The 25,412-nt window shown below is 37.3% G+C and overlaps 1 protein-coding gene across 1 annotated transcript; it reads right to left on the reverse strand.

The window, feature by feature from the left end:
* Window positions 1-5,404: 5,404 nt before the first annotated feature.
* Window positions 5,405-15,153, reverse strand: LOC132954091 (apoptosis regulator BAX-like). The gene is made up of 6 exons (XM_061026548.1): window positions 14,868-15,153; window positions 14,667-14,697; window positions 12,057-12,221; window positions 11,808-11,946; window positions 8,298-8,402; window positions 5,405-6,896 (listed from the first exon to the last, which is right to left on the reverse strand). Exons 1-6 carry the CDS (start codon window positions 14,893-14,895, stop codon window positions 6,753-6,755), a joined length of 612 nt encoding a protein of 203 aa, XP_060882531.1. The 5' UTR covers window positions 14,896-15,153; the 3' UTR covers window positions 5,405-6,752.
* Between the last annotated feature and the right edge of the window lie 10,259 nt (window positions 15,154-25,412).

Consider the following 25,412-nt stretch of genomic DNA (forward strand, 5'->3'; position numbering starts at 1 on the left):
AATATTTCTCCCTTTTAGATTGATACCAGTGTCATAAACCTCATGACAGATGAACAGCTAAGGGATTATCTGCCATCATATGGTGATCGGCTGGCTGTTTTTGGATACTGCAGACGCAAGGAAAACGAACCAAGGAGTCGCAAGATGAAGGTTTTTGAGTGGCTTAGAGGAAAACTATCAAGAAGCAAGGGTGATCATGTGCCTGAAAGAGAACATCACACTATCCCAAAGAACGCCCAAAAGAATCAGAGAAAAATTGAGATAAGATGGATGCATTTCAGAGAAGGAGGATTTGTGCAGGTACGCACCAAAAAGGGTGGAGGGACCAGAAAAGAGAGTGTCTCAAAGGAAAGTAAAAAAAATAACTTACTAGAAAAGGCTCTGCACTTTTCCAGATGGAAAAAATGCAGAGGGTACCCTTACTGATTTTGACATTGATTTGACCGATTTTCAGCAGCATTCATTGGACGATACTATCACAGTTGGGGAACTGTATGAAAAGACAAAGTTACCTCTCTTACGTTTCTATTTAACAACCAAGAAGCAAGACATACATCTGGAGGAGGAAGATAGTGATGCAACCACAGAAGGTGAAAACACACATATTAGATCTGATAACCATTACAGCTCTCCAGCAGAAGCAACAGATGTGGAGATAAATACCCCAGATATCATTTTCGTTGGAAACAGCACAGTATTTACAGATGCAAGAAGTGAGAGTGTGTCCCTTCTCTACACCACGGTTGACCCAACTGATTTACGTAGTTTCCCTGAACATGAAACATTACTTAATTTGGATGTCTTAGAGGATAGTGACATTGTAACTTTCCCCACACAAAGCGTCTATGTAAGTGAGTACTCCAGTCTTGATGATACATTGCCTCAGGAACCACCTTTGCCTCCTTCCACGGATATAGGACAGGAACAAGCCCGTCAGAGAGAAGGACTAAAGAAAATTGTTGTTCTTCATCGTGGACAGATTCTTAAAGAACTTATTCAAGTTTTTTCAGAGGAAAGAATCATGGAGGATAACCTTTACTTTCAAGTTATCCTACCAGATGGAATGCTTGAAAAAGCTGTGGATGATGGAGGTGTTTTGAGGGATGTCCTGTCAGAATTTTGGAATGACTTCTACGAGCAGTGCACTTTGGGAAATGTCTTCAAAGTGCCATACCTACGTCATGATTTTCATGAACAAGAATGGGAAAGTGTAGGACGAATTATCACATTTGGCTGGAAAAAAGAGAAGTACCTTCCTGTAAAACTTGCACCCGTGCTGTTGGAATGAGCTCTTTTGGGCTTTGTGGAGAGTGATATTGTGGGCATCTTTTTCAAGTATGTGTCAGAGTCTGAGCGAGTGATCCTTGAATCATGTCGTTTACATTTTGAAGATGTTGACCAGGAAGAACTGTTGGAAATTATGGATATTCACAACTGCCAGAGGCTTCCAACAGCAGATAACATTGAGCAAATCTTGAAGGAGCTTGCTCACCAAAAACTGATTCAGGAGCCTTCTTTTGTGATTAAACATTGGAAGAAAATGCTCAGACCCATTAGATCAGAGTTCAAAGGGATTTCAGCAATCTATGAAGAGCTACAACCAACATCACAAAAGATCATGAGATCAATTATTTACCCCAGTACCCAGAATGCCAAGGAGAAACAAATCGTTAAGTATGTAAGCACATATCTTAGAGAGTCAGACACCCAGCACCTCTCCTTTTTCCTCAGATTTTGCACTGGATCAGACTTGTTCACAGGCAAGAGCATCACTGTCACCTTCTCACAACTTCAGGGATTTCAGAGAAGACCTGTTGCTCATACATGTGGCTGTTTCTTGGAGTTGCCAGTCAGTTATGACAGCTACCCAGAGTTTCGACATGAAATGAACAAAGTCCTAGAAAGCAGTGTGTGGGTAATGGACATTATCTAAGATAAAAATATTTCAGCCCAAATGTGCTTGACTGACCTCATAGGCTCAGGATTAGGTTTGTAGGTTTTCAGATGAAATTTGGGTATTAAAGTAATAACTACAGATACCATGTTTTACCGTACTTTAGTATCACAGTTTTAAAAGACCAGTGTGTAGAAATTAATGACACCTTGTGGTGAGGTTGCTCACTGGCAACCAATAGAATACAACAAAAGAAGACACAACAATCCTTAGTTTCTGATGATTAAACAATAATAACATTTGATTTCTGACTATAAATCTCCCTAAATTCTACCTAGTGGTCCTTTAACATGCTTTCAACATTCTTCTGCTGCCACTTTTAAGTTGTTCATCATTGCTTTCAATTTAAGAAGTTTAAAGAAGTATGTTTCAATGCCGAGTACTGTGAATACCTTTATTAAGTACGATGTTTAAGATTGATGGTGTAGACTTCACCAACAAATTAGTTATTTCAGACAACATATTACGGTTATAACATACATTTCTTGTTCTAATGTCAATGGTAATTTTTGATGAGAGAGAAAAATGGAGGAACTTAACCATCTGTGCTCTCTTTCACACATTCACAAATGGTGTTTTTTGAAGCTTGAAAGCATTTGTTCATCTTATTGTACCTTGGCTCCATAACACAAACACAGAACAACAAGCCTCCGTCTTATTTTTGGGAAATCCCCACTTTAAGCTTCACTCTATTGTCGATACATGAGAGAGCTTGCATCTTGCCTAAATTTACCTACTTATACTTTTTTTATTGATACGACAGGGTAATGTCATAATATGTCATGTTTGCATAACCTTTTTTTGTTCCAAATGCACATATTTGTTTTAATTTAAAAAACATTAGCTTATGATAAAAAATCATTATCAAATGAAATATTTGTGTTATTTTCTTGGTACATCCATTATTTTCAGTTCAGAGTTTTTCCAGCACATTTATGTAAGTTATTTCTTTATAACAAAACAGGTACCTTTGATTTAATACTCCTGTCATTTCACATCTCAAGCACTATTTTTTCAGGTGCTGTTATTGCTGGTTATCAAAAGAGAGCAAGGCATTCTCAACTGTTCCATAAGCCAATAACTCTGTTACTGCTATATACTATCTGCTGTATAAGTTAGATTACATTGTAGTTAAAATAAAAACATAGCAGTTTTGTATACTGTGAAATAGAAATGTTTTAATTAAAAAAATGTTTCTAAATGTGTGAATTTGCATTTTTACTCACTTCTTACAAGTAGTCAATGTCAGTTCAACAAAGAACTTTATGCACTGAACATAGTTTGTATATCTTTAACATTTCTTAGGTAACTACAATTACATTAGCATTCCTCCCAGGTCAAAACACATGTAAGAAAACTGTGTTTGTGAGAAAAACATAAAAAGGGGAATATACAAAGTGACACAGGCCTATGGGAAAGTTAATCATCTAGGTCCAGTTCATTGTTGATCAGCTGCCTAAGTCTGATGTACAGGTTAACTGTTTCAAACACATCATTGGTCAAATTCAGATTATACTCTGACATTAGGTCCACACAGATGTGGAACACATCTTCATCACATGGGAAGTCCTTGAACACACACTCTTCAAGGCAGATTTGAATCTTCTCCATATCCACATGATGCAAACAATCCCTGCCTCCGTACAGTTGAGGGACTGCATGCAATATGGAGGGACGTCCATGAGGTGAGCGTGAGTTGTGGACTTGACGGACTCTGTGGTTATTCCAAGTCAGAACAACCTCATCAAGTTCTTCCTAGAAGGCACATCATATTTAGTCAGTGCATAAAATATAAGCCATTAGTAATTACTGCCCTGGCTAGTAGTCCTGACCCATGGTAGGTTTTTATCTGTGAGATTTGTCCTTGCTTGTGATACAGGGGGCTCGCACAATAATATGAATACCAGTAAATTGTAATTTTTTGCACTGCAACTACTGTTGCAGGCATAATATAACAGCTATCAAAATGTCAAAAAACCTGTCTTTGACATCATTATTTAATGTCATTTATCATACAATTCTAAAATTATTTCATATACAGTATCTGTATATATGATATGAATTAATTTGATAATTACACCAACCATCATGATTTCTTTGTTAACCACAAAACTAAAAAAATAGTATTTTTTAGTCTCCATACACCATAAAGGCAATGACTATATCACACATGGTCATTTGTGTCTCTTAAAAATATAATTGGGCAATATTTTAATGTGTCACTTACCTGTATTGTTTGAAGAAGCAAAACCAGATCAAGGACTTGTCCAAGAAGTTGTCTGAGAAGTAGCCATCTTCTCTCAGTTTGTCAAACAGGTCAATCCAAAACTAGACACACTCACTTCTCAAGGTTAACCACCATCGTTCTATCCGCTGGTTTCCAGTGCTTGGACCAAAGGTTACACTGTCTGTTTCAGCTTGGTTCTCAGAAAAATGCAAAAACTGCTGCATTTCAGCCATATGGCCATTTTCTGTCCCCAAGTCAAGTCTGATTCTGGCAGGGCAACCACCAGCATTGATCACAGCATCCATATAGTAGCCAGCGATGACCTTTGGGTCATTGTTTGTTTTGTAAGCTTCAAGCCAAATCATCTTCCTGGAAAAACCATCAATGGATCCACTGATTGCAATTCCAAATGGCTTAAGCTTGTCATAGCCATCAATATGCCAAACATTGTTTGGACCACAGCTGTGGTAAACACGTCTCCGCAGTCTGTTTCTTGACCTGACATCAACACCTTCACCATCAAATAACTGCAGCAATACTCAAACTGTTTCTCTGTCAGTCACAATCCCATGTAACCAACATTTTTGGTGCATCCATCTGTAACCACGGCACTGACCAGATGTTTCCAGTTGATTCTCAATAAAGGTTGCCACCTCAGCCACATCACTTTTATTCTTTCTTTGCCAGAGCAGCTTCTTCCTTAAAATCCTTTCAAGGGTGCGTTTGCTTAGCACTATCCCATGCAAATCCGCTAGCAAAGATAATATTTCATTTGTGGTATAACCACGTTTAAAGTAAGTCTCAATGTACTCACAATCCATATCATATTAAACAGCAGCTAGAGCTCACACCAAAGTAAAGCTACTGCTTTGCCTTTAGTAAGTTTTCTTCCTTTCAACTATCTCATAATTATGACTTTATTATCTCATAATTATGACTTTTTAATCTCATAATTATGACTTTTTATCTCATAATTTCAACTTTATCTCATAATTATGACTTTTTATCTCATTATTATGACTTTATTATCTCATAATTATGACTTTTTATCTCATAATTTTGACTTTTTATCTCGATTATGACTTTTTATCTCATTATTATGACTTTATTATCTCATAATTATGACTTTTTATCTCATAATTTTGACTTTTTATCTCATAATTATGACTTTTTATCTCATAATTTTGATTTAATTTGGGCAAAAAAAAAAATCTCAACAAAGCCAAGGTTTCATTTTTATTTTTTTAACTGACGGAAATGGGCTTCCATACATTTTACTATGTTCTCATAATAAAAAAAGTAACAAGCAGGTTTAAACCAGCCCTCAAACCTTTGAACAAGTCATGTTAAAATGAATAAGAAGAGACACTGCTGCTGCTGACAGATTACTTTGATCAGCAAGATTCACCACGTACAGTATATGATAATGCCCTGACTGTGGTGACCAGGTTTAAAATGACCTGTAACAGCCTCCATAACAAAAACAAGGCACCTTCAAAACTGTGTTGTTAGCCTGCATCTGACCACCACATGTACCGCGAAGAACAAGTGCAGCACTGCAAGTAAAACAGTCAAAAAGCTCCCTGACATCTTTTCTAAATCAACAAAGCTGGTTGTGTCACAAACAGACATCTTCATATCGGTTTTTAAAAGAAAATAAATCTTTACCTACTCTAGCAAATATATCCCACATTTCACATCTAATAATAATAATAATAATAATAATAATACATATTCCTCAATTAGTAATTCATTCAAGTAGACAGGTTTTTGGTTCCTTATGCATAGTCAAATCAATACATAATTCAATGAAGACAAAGTGGACATAATTGTTGTTAAAATGGGTCTGAAGTTCTATTTGCACAGGATAACCTGGGGACCTCTGGTCATTTGTAATAACTGCTGAGGACATCTGTATAGCACACACAGGTCCTCTGATAATAATAATTAAAAAAAAATCCCATTCTAATGAGCATGTAAGTAATTTGTGGTGGTATTTCTTTTAAAGAAGGCGTTGTGCCTTTTTCTGCTCATTTTTCTGCTTGTGAATAATGGAGGCTGTGCTTGACATTGTAAACAAAGGTTTTACTGCATTTTAGGTGCAAATTCAGCTGTAAGTGTACTGGATGTGGCATCTTGTCCTTCTAATGAATGTCCAGCAAACTGAGCGCTGTAAAGTGTGATGCTGCCCCCAGAGACAAGTTGGTGATCATGCAGCGCCTTAACGTTTTCAATCAGAAATGTCAGTAAATAGGAGTAAATTACAGGCTTCACAAAACGAATGCGACGTTCAGAGGTAATTTCAGAGGTAATTTCAGAGGTAATTTCCAAATTTCCAGAGGTTCCCAGGTAATACTAATCTCATATGAGTAGGGCTTGAATATAGGTCTGAAATATCCCATGATGGTGGAGTATGTTGGACACATTTTAATACTGGACCATCTAATGGCAAGATGTAATCTATGCATCACAGACATGTCATCATCACATGACAATCAAAAAAAAAACCACCACCTAATTAGTAAGTTCCATGATTGTGATCTGGAGTTTGAGCATGAGCTTCTATCTCCCTCAGAGTTGTCTAGTCAGTTTCCAAGTGATGACACTTCCAATAGCCAGGCCAGCGGCGAAGATGAGGACAAGGCCGCAGGTGTTGGAGCTCACTGATGACACGCTTTGCACAGACGCCACTGCCAGCTCAGAGAAGCTGTTGATCTGTGGAGAAACAGCTGTTGTCACATGGTACAGTAAAGGCCACATGGCTGTGTTTATTAAATGTGTTATATCTATTATGTTTATGAACCTTACTATTTCTCTATCATATCGAGACTATCTCTGCACAGAGTTACATATTCCATATGTATGGGGACTGACCCACTGGGGCAGTTGACGTCTCATTCGAAACGCCGACTGCCTGATATTCAGGGGAGGTGTCAAAGGGGTGGTTACATTGTAACCTTGGTTCTCTGAGTGAAGAGACTATCTCTCCAAGGCATAACCACTCGGAAACCGTTCCAATCAGTGTAAATCAGTGACTTCATGCGCACCTCTGCATTCTATACCCGCGCATTGGCCACGTAGTGTCTTAAAGAAGTATCCACGTCAACTGCCCCAGTGGTTCAGTCCCCGTACATATGGAATATGTAACTCTGAGAGACACACTCAGAGAACTAAGGTTACAATTTAACCGAACGTTCATTTTGCTTAAAGTATCTTGCTTTATTATTGGCTCTATGTTCATCTTTGTTATTCAATCTCATTTATTTAACACACTTCATGTAAAGTTTATACTTTCTTTAAAGTTATTCTAATTTTGGTTGCTAAATAACCATCAATAAATTCCTTGTAGGCCTACAATACATAAGTTAATATCATACAAACATGGATGCCCTGCACACAGCACTGTAAGTCCTTATATCTTGGTACAGGTGATGGCAGGAAACATCATCTTGACAGCAAATGAGAAGATTCACCGCACACAAGAAGGCTTCATTACGTCTTCTTTTTATTTAATTACATTACACTTTTTATTTAATGAGAATGTCATTACATAAAAAGAAGTAATCCAGTCTTCTTGTGTGTGGTGAATCTTCTCATTTGCTGTCAAAATAAATCAGCACTCTATGCAAAATGTTCACTCAACTAAACAATCATAACTTTTAACCCAGGTTTTGGATGGGGTATGACATTTTGGATCTGTGAAGACCCCTACTACTTTTATTAAATGAAATACACTTATTTTATATAATACATGAAAATAAATCACACATGTAGTATAAGAGACATTAAAACATAGGGCGGCTGTCTCCCACTGAACATCTGCTGAGCATTTATTTTTTTAAATACTTCTTTATAACACTACCACCTCTACGCAATCCTAAAAGATACTGGTGGTTAAACAGCTCCCCTTACTGTTCAAACTGACACACTGGTCTTCTATTACTAACCCCCCTGTTTTTCCCTGAAGAGTCTAATTACCAACAGCTTGATCTACAGAGCATTGTATTCTGTTACAATGACACACAATGCATAAAGTTCTCCAACAATAAACATGTGAACGATGAACTAACAGCACAGATAAAAGTACAGTCTGAAAAAGATGAAGGCCAAACATACCCATCCTCCATGATCCACAATCCAGCCCAGTAGATTGTTTCTGAAGAAATCCAAAGTCCATTTAAGGACGTCCCTCACTGACTGAGGGAGATGAACCTCAACCATCTGATGGACACAAACACACAGAGATGATCAACAGAAACAAAGATGAATACACAAAGTACAGCTGGTGTCTACAACAAACCTGTAAATCATTCCACATGCATCTCATAAGTTATCTTCAAGACGCATGTTAATCAGTTTTACACACGGACAATGAACGTCTTCTTTATTAATCTAAGACCCTCGTCTGTTTGAAGAGCTCTGCAGATTGGGCTTCCAGTAAGAAACTTTTTGAATGATGAACACTAAAATAATCTTAACATAACATAACATAGATGACATTAGGTAGCCTGGCTTATAGTCCCTTTCTGATCCCAAAAATGATACTGCATGTTCATCAATATTTCATGAGGTTGGAAGAGAAAATCAAGAAAAATGTTAAATAATATATTTACTTTCTTGCCACTTTCTTTGACCCAGGGAGAAAACAGGGGTAATCTAAACAATCAGAATTTAATCATTTTGTTGTCCTACATTTGACAGTTTGTTTCTTCCATGTCATCCAGAAGCTGTTTTTCAACCATCAATCAAAACATTGAATCCATGTAAAGGAAGGTATAAAGTTAAAGAGGTTGAAGCTTTTCCCTTAGAAAATTAAATTTAGACTTATACAAAAGTTATGCCCCTCAATCATCACCTATGGGCCTCCTTACATGTGTGGTACTCTACTGAGACCCTAACCTCTGTCTGTATAGTGATGGTATCTTTTGATTTGGTTGATACAAGACATTTCTGGGAGGGTAGCTGGTGTGTTTCCCTCAGCTAATGACAGCGTGAAGGAAAGTTTAGGAGTGGATACAATTCAGCGATTGGACATGATTCAAACTGGTCAATAATGACAGACTTGGACATAGTGGCAAAAAAGAGACAATATAATCATATTGAGGTGAAACACCAGGGGGATACAGCTCGTTCCAAATCCTTGATTCATAGAACCAAAAGGGGGCATGTCTGACTTTTTAACTTGGATTTGACTTGATACTTGGTAGTTGTAAGTCTAATTAGTTTTGTACCAGTTTGTTTGTGTAGTTTGCTTGGAACTTGGTCTGTGCAGGGTGGTAAGTAACCTCTCTGATTGGTACAATTTGTAGGGAGAGTCAAATGTTCTTCTTGTTTGAAGATTTAGTGATTTGATTTTCTTGAGAGCATTAGTTGTACTTGTTAGTTTGACCCACATTTTGATTAATTGATATCTTTTAAATTTGTGTTTCAGGTGACTGCCTCAGTGGTCCCCTGGGATGTTCTGAGTTTGGGAGACGCCTTGAGTCCGGCAAGCCATTGAAGAGGTGAGGCATAGGTGAGTTAGTTATTTGTTTAGGTGTTGGGGTGACCCTTTAAAACGTGTCAAGTAAAGCCACATATTTTGTTTGTTTGTTGGAGAGATTAACTTGTTACATTACACTTTTTGAGATGTTTGGTAAATGGGTTTTAAACTTGGTATTTGATCAGTGGTAGACTTGACTTGGGATTTTGACAATGGCTTAAAATACGGGTACTCATTACACCTGGTTTTGTTAATGCAGGTTGAACATTTAAACTACAAAAAGAGCGTTTATCTCTGCAATTGGAACATGAACATTTTAAATTACAACAAAGACTTGAAATGCAACTTGAATTGGAAAAATGAAATTGGAAACAAAAAAAGAAAAAAGAGCTTGAAAAGTACAATTGCAACTGATTAAAGAGGGACAATTTGCTGATGGTTCAATTTTGGAAAGTTTGAGCCCCAGTGAACCTTGCTCCATGATTTACATGGTGCACTAGAAAGTTTCACAAGTACGTCTGTTTTGCCTTTTTCACCTGACTCAGACACACTGGAATTGGTTCCTGTCATGGGATTTGGATTAAAAGTTGTCTGTACCTTGGCGTCAAGCTGACTTTGGTTCAGACGTGGTAAAGAGGAAGTTCATTTGGATATTTGTTCTCAACTGCCGGTCGGTGGGATGAACGTTCCAGGGATTTGGCTGGGGAACGTGTCTTTGCTGATGAAAAGCCTCTAGATGTTAAAACCCAGATGCAATTTGTCTTGCAGAAACATGGTGTTATTACAGAGTGTCCAGAGGTGGCACCTATCTGTCCTGACGAAATAAATCATTTTTGCCAGACACCTCAGAAGGATACGACTGCTGCTGTTCTCCCACCTGATGTGGGAGCACTTTTTGATGGGGAGGAGGAGGCTATAGAAACTCTTGTTACCACTTTGAGGGTTTGTCATGAAAGTTGTGAACCAGATGTTTAAGATTTGGGAGCTCATGAAAAGTATAGTTCATCTCCAGTTTGTGCTCCAGAGTTTGATAATGTGGATCTGGTACTGTGTACTAAGCCAGTGCTTACTGCACTTAACCTTGATCAATTTTTCCAGATTTGTGGTAATGATCCAAAGGTATAACCTGCAGCAGTATTAGTTCAAGCAAGAAAGCTAGGGCTTGAGCGGCTTGTCAGTTGCTACTTCCAGAGGTTGACTTTGTGCCAGTTTGACAGAAAGTTTGGTTCCTGTTTGGGCACTACAACATTTTGACATGTATGTTGGTGCCACTGTTGTGCCTCTGATTTTGTATGATAGTTAATAGCCTTGTCAATAGAGCATTGACCACTGGTGTATAAAGATGCCTAATCCAGGCTGGTCTCTAAAAAGAACAGTTGATTGCCCAGCTTATCCTGAGTTTGTTTGTTTTCCTACTCTTAAAGTGCTCCTCGGACCTGATCCAGGCAGCTGAGAGGGAAACTGAAACTAACATTGGGAAAGTATAAGTTATATTGGGTTTGGTAAAATATGTATGTTATTGCTTATGTTTGGTTAACTAAATTTGGGAAATATAGTTATCTGTTATGGGTACATGGGACCCAGTTCTTTAGAGGGAGGGTGTGATGACCCCAGACTGTGTCAGCGATCTTCCTGCTGCCTTGTATCTCTACCCATTTAGGTTGCCATCAGGTAGGAAGGGGCGGAGCCAGTTAAACTGATATCATACACCTGGGCAGGCTGGGTCTGAGTATTTAAGCCGACTTCTCAGTCTCTATCACTCTCTCGTCAACACTACACACATTCAACATTGCAACCACCACTGATTTACAGATTGCACATTCTTCGATAAGGAAGATTTGCCTTAGTTTTCAATAAATTATTATTTAAATAACTTTAGAAAAGTGTGTGGTCTCCTTGTTTGTCCAGCTCACTGAGCCTGGGTTGTGACAGTAGTTACATGTGTAACTAGTTTTTTCTTGCCACTGTAACTTTGCTAAATGTTGCTTAGTGCTGTGTTCATGGTGGTTTCATGTTGGTTCTTTGTAAACAATATAACAAAGAGTACAGTCTAGAACTGCTCTCTTGTAAAGTGTCTCGAGATAACATTTGTGAATTGGCGCTTTTCAAATAAAGATTGATATTTGCCCAGCCCTACAACTCACCTTAACAGCCAGCTTCCCAGCAACATAGAAGAGCACAACAATCCTCTCCCAGGTGATACCATCTTGGAACACTTTGTCTGCCACTTCCTTAAATCTCTCCCCCTTAGAACCAGGGCAACGAGCCACACCATCGATCGCACTGGAGAAAAGGTAGTTCAAACAGCACACAAGTTTAAAATCGTAAGAAACTCAAGTGTTCTGATACCACATAGGATACAAGCTCAGAGGTCAAACGGCTGAAAGACTTACTCCTGAAACTCCGGGTTATCTTTCAGCTTGTCACCAATGATACGGATCATTGTTCCCAGCTGGTTCACCACCTTCTGCTCCTGTACAGTTTCCCCTTCTATAGCCAGTGGGTTGAGGGGTGGGATTTCCTCAGAGGGAAAATCCTTCAGTTCCTCCTGTATGACCCTGGAACAGCAAATGACATTATAAAATAGGTCTCTTTCTAAACCAACTTCCATTACAAACTCTACACTGTGGCAAGATGAGACAGAATTTCAGCATGTTAATTAGTTCATTACCATTAAATAAAAATAAAAAAAAACAGGTAGTTTGGCATTTTTTCAGCACTGATAAATGGTTATTACACAGAAACATACAGAAGTGTTTCCAGGTAAGAAGTCACAAGATTTATCATCATTTGTACAGTATTACCTTTAAACTAAAGGGAATGATTGGGATATAAGGGCTCGATGAACTTCAACATTATAATTGGGTAATTACCAATATTAACTTGAAATAGGTTTCATCTCATTTGGAAAGTATAATGATGATTGTAGCCTCTAATACTGTGACAACATCAACATATATTACCTCATTATTATCATGTTATCACAATATTCATATGACCATATTACCAATTTCAACCTAATTATTGCACTGATGTAACCATTGTATTGTTAGCATGTTTCCAAAGTATTGAAGTAGCGAAATTAAAAAAGTTTTGTGTTAAATGTGTTAACCTATTATAACCCTTAGATTGTGGGTCTATATTGCCATGCTACATACATTTATTACCCAGATATACACATTGTTATTATCAAGCCATTACCTACTTATTACTTTAGTAATTAGGTATGTATTACCTCTTTGTTATCACACTGTGACCCCACTATTACCATCTTATTACCATGCTGTGATATGCACACACACTTAAATCACAAAACCGGTCTTGATGAACAGATTTTTCAAGTCGAAAGTTTTTACTAATGTATATTTCATAATTTGTTGGGAACAAAATGATGCAACAACAGTCAATGGAAACCAAAATCATCAACCCATTGAGGGCTGGATTCAGAATGTGTGCAACATGAATAAACAACAGGAACAGCAGCATAATGGCATTCATTATTTTAATATCCAAACATGATTTGACATGAAATCAAAGTAATAAACATTCTAACTTCAAAAAGGCTCCCTTTAAAAGAGCGTAAAGACGATATGGATGCAGTTAAATATGAAGAATCTAATGTATTGTGCATCTCTCCATTAGAGCATGTCCATAGGTTCTTGTGTTTCCATCTGCCAATGAGTATGTCTGTGTAACCTTTCTTCTGAGGAAAGATAGAGGTGAAAAACTCAAAACGCATACTTGTTCAAAACAGACCTGGGCGATATGACTAAAAATGTTATCAAGATAAAAATGTTCAAATCAGGCGATACCGATAATTATCACGATTAAAGTAAATCATTATTTCTTTTCAATTTAAAGGCAGATTTTTGCTCCTGAGAGAAAGTTGAAGAAACCAGATGGTAAATTGTGGTTTAATTATTCTTTAATGTCAGACTATGACAAACTCTACTTGAACAGAGGAACATTTCACAATCATAAGCACAGTGCATGAAAACACTGAGAAAAGATAGATAATTATCATTGACATTTTATCGCCCAGGCCTAGTCAACACATCCTGCCATCTTTAACAGGACTGGAAACAACAAACATTTCAGAGGCACACACCCATTTCTAAGAAAGGTACATTTCTCACTTACTTCAGTGGCTGCTATCACACTGTCATCTATAAATGAGTCCACACAGGTAGGTGTACTTTATGAATGCATTTACTGGAAGAGGCCGGCTGTTACTATGAAATGAAACTGAAAGCATAAGCAGCCCTGACAGACAGAAGGGCATATACATTCCGAGCTGTTTAATTATGTGAAGGATAAACTCAAACTTATTCATTATTGTAACGACAACAAGAAGTTTAAATCAAAGTAACTGTTAAAGTTTCATTATTCAAATTGTCATATTATCTGTAAGTAGTTACATGTAAACCTATGCACAAATAAAATAAGAGGAAGAAGTGCATTCACTTCTTTGCTCACTTTCAGAATAGTTTTAGACCTGACTCACAAATCTTTGATTCCAACCAAAACACCTTTTCTATTCCAAGATTTCAAAGTATGGGGGATTCTGTGTTAGTATATACGTTTTTGTCATGTTTGCTGGAAATAATTTGTAATTGGGAACATTTTTGTATTCTGATCTGCTATAGATATGTATTTTTTTTCCAGAAAATCTCAACACCTGCTAACACTTAACATGTACATTTTGTTTCCACGACCATTCAAATCCTGACTGTTTTGTCTCTGTGCTCTTAGATGTATCGATCAGAGGGAACAACTTGTTGCTTCTGCTTGTCTTCCTTGTTGATCATTTGGTCCGAAGAAAAATAATGTTTGTGGGCTGAATTAATCTACTAGTCATTCAAGAGATGAATTGATAGTGGAAATAAGTGTTGGCTTCAGCCCTTATATTAAGCATGATATATGAAACTCTTTCTGATTTTTTTTTCCTTTTCTTCAATTTAAAATACACAAGTGGGTAAAAGTTGAATATGGAGTCTACTTACTCTTTGATCAAGGCCTCCCCTATCCTTACATCTGTGACATAAAACACAACATCAATTCAGATTAACGTTAGTTACATGGTAGCCTAAAGGTTACATGATGTACAAAATGTTACATTGCTGTTAGTTCCGCCTCGTAATATAAGTTATTATATTTGACTTTAACCAACGATACAAATGTTGTATTATAAATATAAAGCTTACCTGACATGCGGTTTCCTTCACAAGACATGATTTACAAAAACTGACAACTGTAAAAACTCAAGTGAAACTCTCCTTCTTTCACTACCAGAAAGTAGCTCATTTCAAAACTTCGAGCGAACCAAGAAATTCCTCGTTTATTCAACTTAATATCACAGTTCCGGTAAAAGAAAAAGTATCTTCCAAATGAACAATGTAAAGTCTGAGAAACACATCTGGTGTGACGTTTGTAATATTTCTGCTAAAGTTAGTTGAGGAATAACTGAGGCGGCGCAAGTGTGTCCTGACTCAAATTCATCCGTGTAGAAACATGCAAAGATGCTTCCGCGTTTATCTTCCGCAACAATGTGTACTTTTTACTTTGTAAAACAAATTATTTAAGGTAAACCTTGATTTAAGCATCGCACTTGTCAACATCTTGCCAACTGCACTTTTTTGAAGCAACTGTCAGCAATGTAATCTACAAACAATCTGTTAACTTCCCTTACAGACCGTAATGTGTTGTGTTCAAGACTTCACGGGAGGATTTTTTCTCTTTTGGCATGTTACACCACGATATAAGAGGTAATGATGTCAAGATAATATATATCATAATCGACGATAAATAAGTAAGCTAATAATAAAAAATGCAATATATTAATAGATAGGCCAGTTAAATTAAAAACAATGATGAGCAAAACATTTAAAACATAACATTATAGGCTAGAGTAAGTAGTCCTAATATTTCAATGTTGTTTTCATATTGTTTCTACTGCTAAAAAAACATAGATTTGACTGTCAAATTGAAACCAGAGATACAGTAAAAGGCTTCTTATAGGCCTACAGCACAGACAGACCTATGTCCTGACCGAGGTTTTCATAGTTTTAGAATTATTTATCATAATGATTTCGTTTTGGTAAATGGACTTGAGCTTGTATAACGCTTTTCTAGTCTTCTGACTACTCAAAGTGCTATTTACACTTCAGGTCAAACCTACCCATTCACACACTGATGGCAAAAGTTGCTGTGTGACCATCAGAATTAGCTAATCCCATTTATACAAATGTATAGCAGCGGAGGCAATTTAGGGTTAAGTGTCTTGCTCAAGGACACATCGAACATGTGGTTGCAGGAGCCTCAACCTTCCAGCTGAGAGATGACTACAGAGCCACAGCTGCCCCCCTTTTCACTTTGAAAATGAAAAATATTCATATCCTGATGCTGCCACATATATTATTGACCATGCCATACCATACCATGTGACAGGCATGTACTGAACACTAAAAAGAAAGCCCAGGACATAACAAGTGACCCTTCTCATCCACTGCACTCCCAGTTCGAAGTGTGATGCTGTCGAGGACTACAGACGCTCCCCCATGTTTCCTGCTGTGCTTGAATGTTGTCTTGTTTGTCATAATGTTTTTTCTGTATTGTTCTTGTGAAGCCAAAGACAATTTTCCACTTTGTGGACAAATAAAGTTCTATTCTATTCTATTCTATATTTTTACAATGTGAATAAGTCATTGTGTTACACAGGATGCTCAGCTCAGTCCCACATTTCTATGATATTAGCATTTACCATATGAGGAAAAGGTTTTCCTGTAAAAGTGTACTAGTTAGTAGCTTGCACAAATTGTTAGCTTAAAAGTCTACAAAGACTGGGTAGTGTCACAATGTACTAACTAGACTTTTTGAAGTTAGCTAACCTATGTTCAGTCACTTTATATGAACTTATTCCTGTGCCAGTGAAGAGTGTTGACAGTGACAAAAGTTGTTTAACTTTAGACAGATACATTTACCAATTGTATAATGCTGAATTGCAAATGGTTTTAATTCATACAGCGTTTTACTGGTCCTCCAACTTCCAGTTATTTACGATGCATCAACGTTCACCCTTTCACACACACATTCACACATTAATACTCATTACTGCACTATCGTCTTATCTAGTTTTCTATAGTCTTTGTTTATGTTGTGTATATTTTACGTTGTACATACAGAGCACAGTTCACCTAAGACACATTCCTTGTGTGTGTAAGCATACCTCACCAATAAAGCTGATTCCGATTCTGAGTGAGATTGTTTTATCTACTTTGAAGTTTTTTTTAACGTGTGACTAATGTTTTACTATTTGTATATTGTTCTGTGTTTTTCTTCTGTCTTATGAAATGTGTGTGTAAGTGCGTGTATACGTGTGTATGGATAACTGGTTGTTCTGTATTTTACTTTTGCCATCATCTACACAGGGACAACAGAAAAAGAAAAAAAAATAGCTAGTGAGCTAAATCTGATACAACGCATCTTTTCTCTTCTGAGACAAATGCCATTTTGTACATTGTCCATGATTCAAATGAACCAGACTAAACTAAAACTGGATCTGAAATATTTCCACTCTGACACACCAATCACTTTCCCTGGTGGGGATAGTTTGGATTCTTCTTGCCACAGAACACTTTGAAAGGCTTGACCAGCAATCTTTCAAATCAGATGCTCAAATTCCTGAGCCACAGCCTGCTTTGCAGTTTTAATCCTGATTAACATGATATTGGTTTCATACATTTAGTTTGATTCAAACAGACACAATTGATCTGAAACTATTGTAATAATTCCAACAAACTAGTTAGATGGGTTCAAGTAATCACAATTCTATAGGACTTATTATTGGCTTTCCTCCCTCTCTAGTATTCACTCCTGTTCTTTGTGAAAATGTAATGGAGAATGGAGGCAGTTTCCAAAGTTACCATTTTTGACACTAGGGGGCAGCACTGCCATGGTCCTTTCCCAAAATGGCTCAGATAACTCAAATGAGTTGACAGGGGTCAAATGTTTGTTGTTAAATTGTCTCTTGCTGTCCGAAAAACAGCTTTCCAGCTCATACTGCTAATAACTGCTTAAAGTGCACCTGCTATATATTGTGAGGCAATCATCTCTCTTTGGTGATGAATTCATCATTGTACATCAACAAAGCATTCAACATTAATTAAAAGATAAATCATATTACACAGGTCTCCATGTCAGCCAGAAGAGATATACATTAAAGAGGATTGATTTGTCTAATTTAATGAGCAACTCAAACTCAATTTATCTGGAATAGTAGTAAAAGGCCAATGTCCCAATTTCAGTACTAACATGATTTTTTTAAGATCAGTCGATGTTCCAAGCGCATTTTGTAATTGTTCTGTAGTTAACAACAAAAGTGAGATTTAAAGAAGTTGAAAGTGAAATCAATTGGGCCCAATCAAACAATCTAGTAATTACAAACACCATGAAATGAACATCTCTGTGAGATAAATTGTAAGCCATACTTTACAAGTATATAGCCAACAAAATGCTTGAAATCACATGCCCACTTGTGCAGCAGCCTCTACGCATGCTGATCATTATATCAGCATTAAAGAGTCTTAATAAGTGTTTGGATGCACCTGTGGAGGTTACTGCATGTAGAGAAACTCAAAAAGCATTTGTCACTTTTTACTGAAAAAAAGTCATACATGGATTGAAATGTCTGCATGAATCATTTCTGTCTGTTCGGCTCAACTATGGGTACGTCTCAGTACCCTTAATTACATCCAAGTGTCCTACAATTGCCTCCTCCACTTGCATCTTAGTCTCTCCCACCAGAGATGCATAGAGAGATGCAAAGAAACGAAGCAGAGGAGAGAGGAAATGAGGAGATATGATTTAGGAGACATGAGACATCCTTTCCTCTACGGCGTCACGTGAAGCGATGTCCGTTTGTGATGATGATATTAGCTGATCTTTTTAATAATTGTGAAATTTATATTGAAGCAAAATGTTTGCGATGCACTTAATGCTAAGTTTTTGTAAATCATGATTAATTCTTTTTTTTAAGAGTTTAAACCCAGTCCTTGATTCAAAGACCAAAGGCATGTCTGGACAGGTTCAGAGGATGAATAGGAACATTTAGCATGTTGAAGTCACTTCTTCTGAGCTGAAAAGTATGTTGATGAAGACTGACTTTTTTTTGTTACTCCTCATTAAACAAACTTATTTGCCACTTGTAAGCAATAAGTTTGATTATTATTGTTTGGACTATGATTTGCTAGAGCATAGCAGACGATATGTTTGTGTTTATCTTGGGAATATTTACTGAGATTATTCCTATTTTATTTTGAAGGTTTGTTGTGATTCTGTAAGGATCAGGAGACAGGAAGTAAAGTGTATTGTTGTGTTACGCTGTCTAAGTAAAATAAACGAGTGACGGCGGAGCAACACGGTAGTTTTACCGTGGACACATGGGAACATGTGTGAAGCCAACTCAACGCGTAAAACAGTGTAATGTCGTCACTATAGAGTGGTTAAGAAGTTTAAGAACATAAGATTTACTAAGAAGACCGAATAAACCACTACACCACTGTTTTTTATAAGGTAAACTTTTCATTTGATAGTTTTTCTTTTGCTGCAATATTATTTCAATTTTGCTCATCTTGTTACAAGAAGGCAAGATCATACTTGTTTTTTTATAGGCATACTGGCCTGTTGCTAAATAATTCTTGAAAATGTAAACATGCTGTTTTCTTGAAGGGGGCACACTTTTAAATATTTAAAGCCCCTGGTATCCTCCCTATTCCATTTTAATCAATTATCAGTTTGTTTTTGGTCCAGTTTATTGAGGCAGAATTTCTGAAAAGAATCCATATTAATATTTCTGTTTAGGAAAGACAATCTATGTGCTATCTATCTCAGATGATAAGTTCATGTAAACTGCATAAAAAACATTTGTATTCTTTGTTCATGGTTTAAAAAAGCACCGAGCCCAACTTCTTATATAACCTGAAAAACACAGAGAATCCCAGTAGCTTTAGGGAAAAGAACTGCTTTCCCAGAAGTGCACAAATCACTCTGGAGCTGGGAGCTTAAGCATCCTGTGTACTGATCGAGGTTTGTTTCTTGCATAAAGAAAGGAGGCACTGGGGACTTTCAGCAACTACAGCTGCATTTCGTGTGTATTATTGAATGCACGAGAGGAGGAGGAATCAAGTTCTAGTGTGTGTGTGTGTGTGTGTGTGTGTGTGTGTGTGTGTGTGTGTGTGTGTGTGTGTGTGTGTGTGTGTGTGTGTGTGTGTGGGGACCATTTTAGTAACCCTCTTCTTCCTCTCAGCATGTTTAGGTATGCATAACAGCCAACCAGAGGGTTATTTTCAGGTCAGCTGCCATCACAGGCCAATCAAAGAGACACGGCACTGCCAAGAGGAGTTACACAACGAGTCGGGTTTTGGTGGGAAAGAAAGCCAGACGTACTACTCCTGTTCTGTGACCCAACACATCTGAAACTGTGCTGCAAGTCTGAGATTTCACATTGCCTTATAAACCAGAAGCGTATTTGAAAGAAGAATAAGCCAGTTATTCTGTTTTGTATGCAAAGCAGAATGCAAAATGCTACCAAACCAGAGAATGAAGAGCGAGGCCAAAAAGAGTGTGTATGTGTGTGTTACAGTGTCTGTTTGTGTAATGAGAAAAAATCCACAGGGCGATGCTGGAGTAGGAAGGAATGATTGAAATGTTTTATTATAAAAACACTTGACTGTTCGTGGAGCTGCAACATTAGACAAGATACAATCTCAATACTGGAGTCCACTGCCTTGTTTAGCCTGAAACTCACACAATCTACCCTGTATGTGTGCTGTAATACATTCGGCTGCACATCTGACACCAAAACAGTCCAGATAGGATACACTGATTGAAAAAGAATGTGAAGCAAGGATGTCAAGTGGTTTGACCAATGGCCTTATGCATCCCTACTTTTGCGGCCATTGGCTTCAGTCATTAAGAAATGAACAGTAAACCTCAAAGAATGCCATGACAGGACATTTGATGCTACTTTATTTTGACAGAATGACGATCAAATGGTGACATGGAGAAGAGAAGAATCTGTGAGGGTTTAACAGGACATACAAAAAACTGACAAGACCTATCATTTAAATACAAAGAAAGTTGTTGTTGAATGGATGTCTATTCTTCTAAAGCAACATGTAATGTTTAGTGACATAACTTAATAAAATTACAATAAATGTTCTGGTCTAGAAAATACCATGAGTGGGAAAGAAACTCGGGACATATCTTTATCTGCTCTGATTGTCCTCAATGATCATTTCTCAAAGATAATTTGTTACAATATTTGTGGCATTTGTTATATTGCCCCCCAAAACACATATGAAGCCCTGTCTTGTTTTCAGTTCAGTCTTATCAAAGTTACTCATTCTTCAAATTATGCTTGTGTTAATTAGGCTCTGCTGTTATCAGGGTAAAGGAAACAAAAGAGCAACTCTAAAGTCCAATAATCAACATTTGAATCTAGACAACTCAGTTCCCTACATACCATGAACAGGACCCAATTATAGAGCCATAAATCATGTGCAAGTGAAACACACTGTTAATCTCTACACTGACTGAATAAAGTCAGTTATGTCTGGAGAATCAGATTCCCTCTGGGATCCCAACATCTCTGAGATGTTTTTTTCTTTTACCATCAAGCAGGCAGAGTATTCCAATAGAGCACATTGCCCCTTTGTTCATCACCACCACATCCATATAGCTGAGCAAATTGGCAACAATGGGAAAGTTATTGCTTTTGAACTTACCTTACTGCAAATGAATTATATCAGTATGCAAATGATTTAATTAAGTCAACTTCTACTATCTTTAATAGGACATCAAAGACTTGCAAATAATGGTTTGTGAAGCTAAACATGCAACTGTCTGTTCTCTACCTTAAAGATATTGAACAATATTAGATAACGGAGGCTATGAGAGTTTCACCAGGATAGAAGGCGTTTCCTCAATGCACTTGGGAAGAAGATACAACAGATGTTCATAGGAATCTGTGGGTGACAAAATAACTCCCAATGAAGATTTTTGAAGTCAGCCTCTCTTTACTCAAGCAGTGTTGCAACAGAGTTTTCGGAGAGGAGCTCCCAGAATCCAGAGATGTCTCAATATTTAAACACAATACAGATAACACTTAACATACGTCATGCTACTTAGCAACAGAGAAGTAATCTCTTCTCTGAGAGGCCAAGTTGTTCCATCTTCCCACCATCCCCTAGGAGAGCTGCCAACTCCCTATGATCTTAAAGACCTCTAAAAGAACAATACAATAAATCATTGTATCAGCATAGCACTCATATTACACACTTAGTATTTTTCCATCAGACTCTTTTTCCCTCAGGCCATAAGCTCCTAAACAAGGGCACTTTGATCTTAGACCTCATCATGATGCTCCTCAACCTCTGGATGTCTTAAAAAGCAACTTTTTGCTAACAGTTTGAAGTACAAGTAGCTTATTCAATGTTCTCATTATGGCTGCCTTGTTGTGTAAAAATCATGTTACCGCAGGTTTGAATGTAATTACAGAGGTGATCCCAAAACGAAAATGAAAAAGAAAGAGTACGAAAAGATTGCATCCAAAATATATCAAATTTGCACAAAAATAATCAAACAAATAGAAAACTGCTAATTGTACATAAAAATATCAACACATTGCCACAATCTCTTAATCCAAACTGACCCTACTCTGTGTCAGACCTGGCTCGTGTACTTATGCAACAACATGTTGAAGGGAATGTTGGAGAGAATGTTTTCTGCTAACCTTATCTGAAAAAAACATCTCCCACTGGGCGGGCAGGAAGCACAGCGGGCTGTAATCAGGCCAATTATGTCCGACCTCCCCGTCTGTGTGACCTGACAGGACCTTGAAAAAAACAATAATGGGGGTCCTAACCATTGTTGCTCCTGCAACCTGTCCACCCAGCTCCACTGATGTCACAGGGTTCATTTGGGTGAGGGGGAAAGAGAGGTAATCTCAAATATGGAGCGGATAGTGGACACAAGTGAGGCTACACAACTTGAATTCTCTATCAAGTTTGTCCAGTTTAAAACTCAGGAGTACATTCAGAGAAGTCCACATCAGCAACATATTATGAGCATACCCTCTAATACTCCTCCTGGGTGCTTCATTCCATTCTTTAAATTTGGTCAACACATTAAAGGAAGAATGTGAGACTTTTTGATCCAGTAGATGTCGCCCTTGAGCACCAGCATGAAACCAAAACAAACTGCTGTTTGGCCACACCTCAGCCACTCTGAATCCTCCTCTCTCCTACAGCGTCACACATCCAACCCTTCTCCCCTCACGTTTGCACAACAGAGTTATCAAATTGGAATGCACCATAATTAAGCTGAGTGCAAGCAGCGGATAAAATTGGCCTTGTCTCGAGCTGCATTGTTGTGTTAGCAGGCTAATGGCAAATGGACTTGAGCTTATAGAGCGCTTTTCCAGTGTTCTGACTACTCAGAGCACTTTTACACCGCATGTCACACCTACACATTCACATAACGGAAGGTTAAAATCTGTTGTAGGCTTTTCTACTTGATTGCAAAGGAGGCATTTATAATATTGTTGTTGAGGCCTTCCATTGTTTATTGTTTGTGGTTTGTTTTTTGGCCTTTTTGCCATCAGTGATTGGACAGCTGTAGTAAAACAGGAAATGTGGGGAGGAGAGACCTGCATCAAAAGGCAAAGGCCAAGAATTGAACCAGCAGCTGATGCATTGAGGGCCGAAACCTTTGTATATTGGACGCCTGCTCTCTCAGCTGAAACCGGAACTCCCCATTATGTAATTCAATAATTGAGTAAGGGCTTTGAGGGTTAACGTGATTGTACTGTTTTTACATCAATCGACTCAATTGACATTAAAGTCTTCATATTAAGCTCGTAAAGTTTGCTTACTGTTTAATTTGTTTTTTTCCCTTCCCATTACTTTTTCACATATTTTGTGAATTGTTCCTTTTTTTATTCTTTAGTATTCAGTTAGTCTTTAGTGTTTCATTTTTTATTTTGTAGTTGTTTCTGAGTTTTTATTTTAATAGAAAATGTACAACAACATATGACATTTCAGAGATCAGTTAATACTTATATTACAGCAAAGTACAGGAAAAATCAAAGAAAATTATGAATAAAATAATAAAAGCAAACAGGGCTAAGTGGATTCAGCTGTTTTTTAAAGAATTTTATTTTCTATATACTTCAGGGATTTACAATAAAGTGCTTAATCGCTCATGAAAAAAGTCACTAAGGGTTGTACATTTACATTTATGGATAAAAAAAATTCTGAAAATAAATAATGTATTTAACAGAAGCTTTGTTCTGCCCTTCATTATAGTTCCAAAAACAATATCATCTCTGGAAAAGGGGGACAGAATTAAAGTTAAACCTTTGTCTGAGGAGTTCACCTCAAGGATAAAAGTTCTTTTGCATCTGCAGGTAGAGAATATTGTAAATATGTAATTAGTAAATTCTTAGGTGAACTAAACATATGAAGCTGCACAGATCACTTTGCTTGGTACAAAACCTTCTTTGAAAAGTTGTGTTCATCAACCATTAGTTTGTGGAAATCAAATCATCAACAGAAATCATCAAAAGGTCAAATGTTACCAGATTCATCTAATAAATGAATAGCAGAGCGTACATATTTCTCAAACCAGTCATTTAAAAAAAAATAAAGAGCTGTTTCTAAACTAAATTAATCTAATTCTATGTTGACCCCAGTGTTACTTGCCTTGTTTTACTTCCTGCCCTTGATGATTTACCTCCATTTGATTGCCCTCATCAGTTTCACCATGTGTCTTGTCTGTCACACCTGGTTTTGATTTCCCTTTGTGTAGTCAGCCTCTGTGTTCCTTCCGGTCTGGGTCAGTTCATTATGTCATACTTTCAAACTTCGCCTCATGTGTCCCCTGGTAAATCATGGTCTGTTGTGTTTTTCCCTGTCTTGGACTTTATTTTTTATCCTCCGTTATACTCCCTGTTTTACTAATAAGTCATTTGTTTTCTGAATGATTCACTTGTAGCTCCAGAGTTGATTTCTCTCCTGTTTGCTTGATTTTTGGTTGGAATTTTCATTGAAATTGTTTTATATTTGGACTTTTAGGGGAGTAAGCCTTGGCTTTCCCCTTTTTTGATGTTTGGTTAATCAATATATCTTGTCAGGTCTGCAATTGGGTCCACTTCTGTGGTCTATTTTAACAAAATGACAGAAACAGTCAAACACTTGAATTTGGTCTGTTTTATTTTGCAAAAAAAATGATTTGAGCATGGGCTGTGCTCAGTAACAGAAAGGAACTGAGCATATAATGTTGCCAGTGGCTTATCTTCCACTTTGAGTGTATTTTCCTTCAAAAATGTTTTTTTCAGACGTGAATATTTTGCTATTGACATTTTATCTGTTTTTATGTGCAACAAATCAGATAAGTATAATACCCCAAACACACAACTAGACCCAGCATAACCTCTGCAAAATAGGGGCCATGATTTCAGATAATAAGTCTAGCTGAAGTTTCATATCTGTTTAAATTGCGTGCGTAAGACGTTTAATGGCGTGCGTAAAACAGTCGCTTATGGACTGGATAAACGCACATAACTGTGTATTATGAGAGAGATTGAGAGGGTGGAGCTGGGACTTTCGGATCCTAACACAAAGGGGGTGGGAACGAATGGATTGAGGGGTGCGCCTCTTCTCTTCACAAATCATATGAGCGTTTGTTTCTTG

This window comes from Labrus mixtus, chromosome 20, assembly GCF_963584025.1.
Source record: "Labrus mixtus chromosome 20, fLabMix1.1, whole genome shotgun sequence".
Classification (NCBI taxonomy): Eukaryota; Metazoa; Chordata; class Actinopteri; order Labriformes; family Labridae; genus Labrus; species Labrus mixtus.

What these genes read in the sequence shown, in the direction of transcription:
- LOC132954091 (XM_061026548.1), bottom strand. Translation starts at nt 14,895, where the DNA reads ATGTCTTGTGAAGGAAACCGCATGTCAG. An exon ending in TGAAGGAAACCGCATGTCAG is followed by an intron (nt 14,698 to 14,867) that starts GTAAGCTTTATA and finishes TTTATGTCACAG; the next exon opens with ATGTAAGGATAGGGGAGGCC. An exon ending in GATAACCCGGAGTTTCAGGA is followed by an intron (nt 11,947 to 12,056) that starts GTAAGTCTTTCA and finishes CCTTTTCTCCAG; the next exon opens with TGCGATCGATGGTGTGGCTC.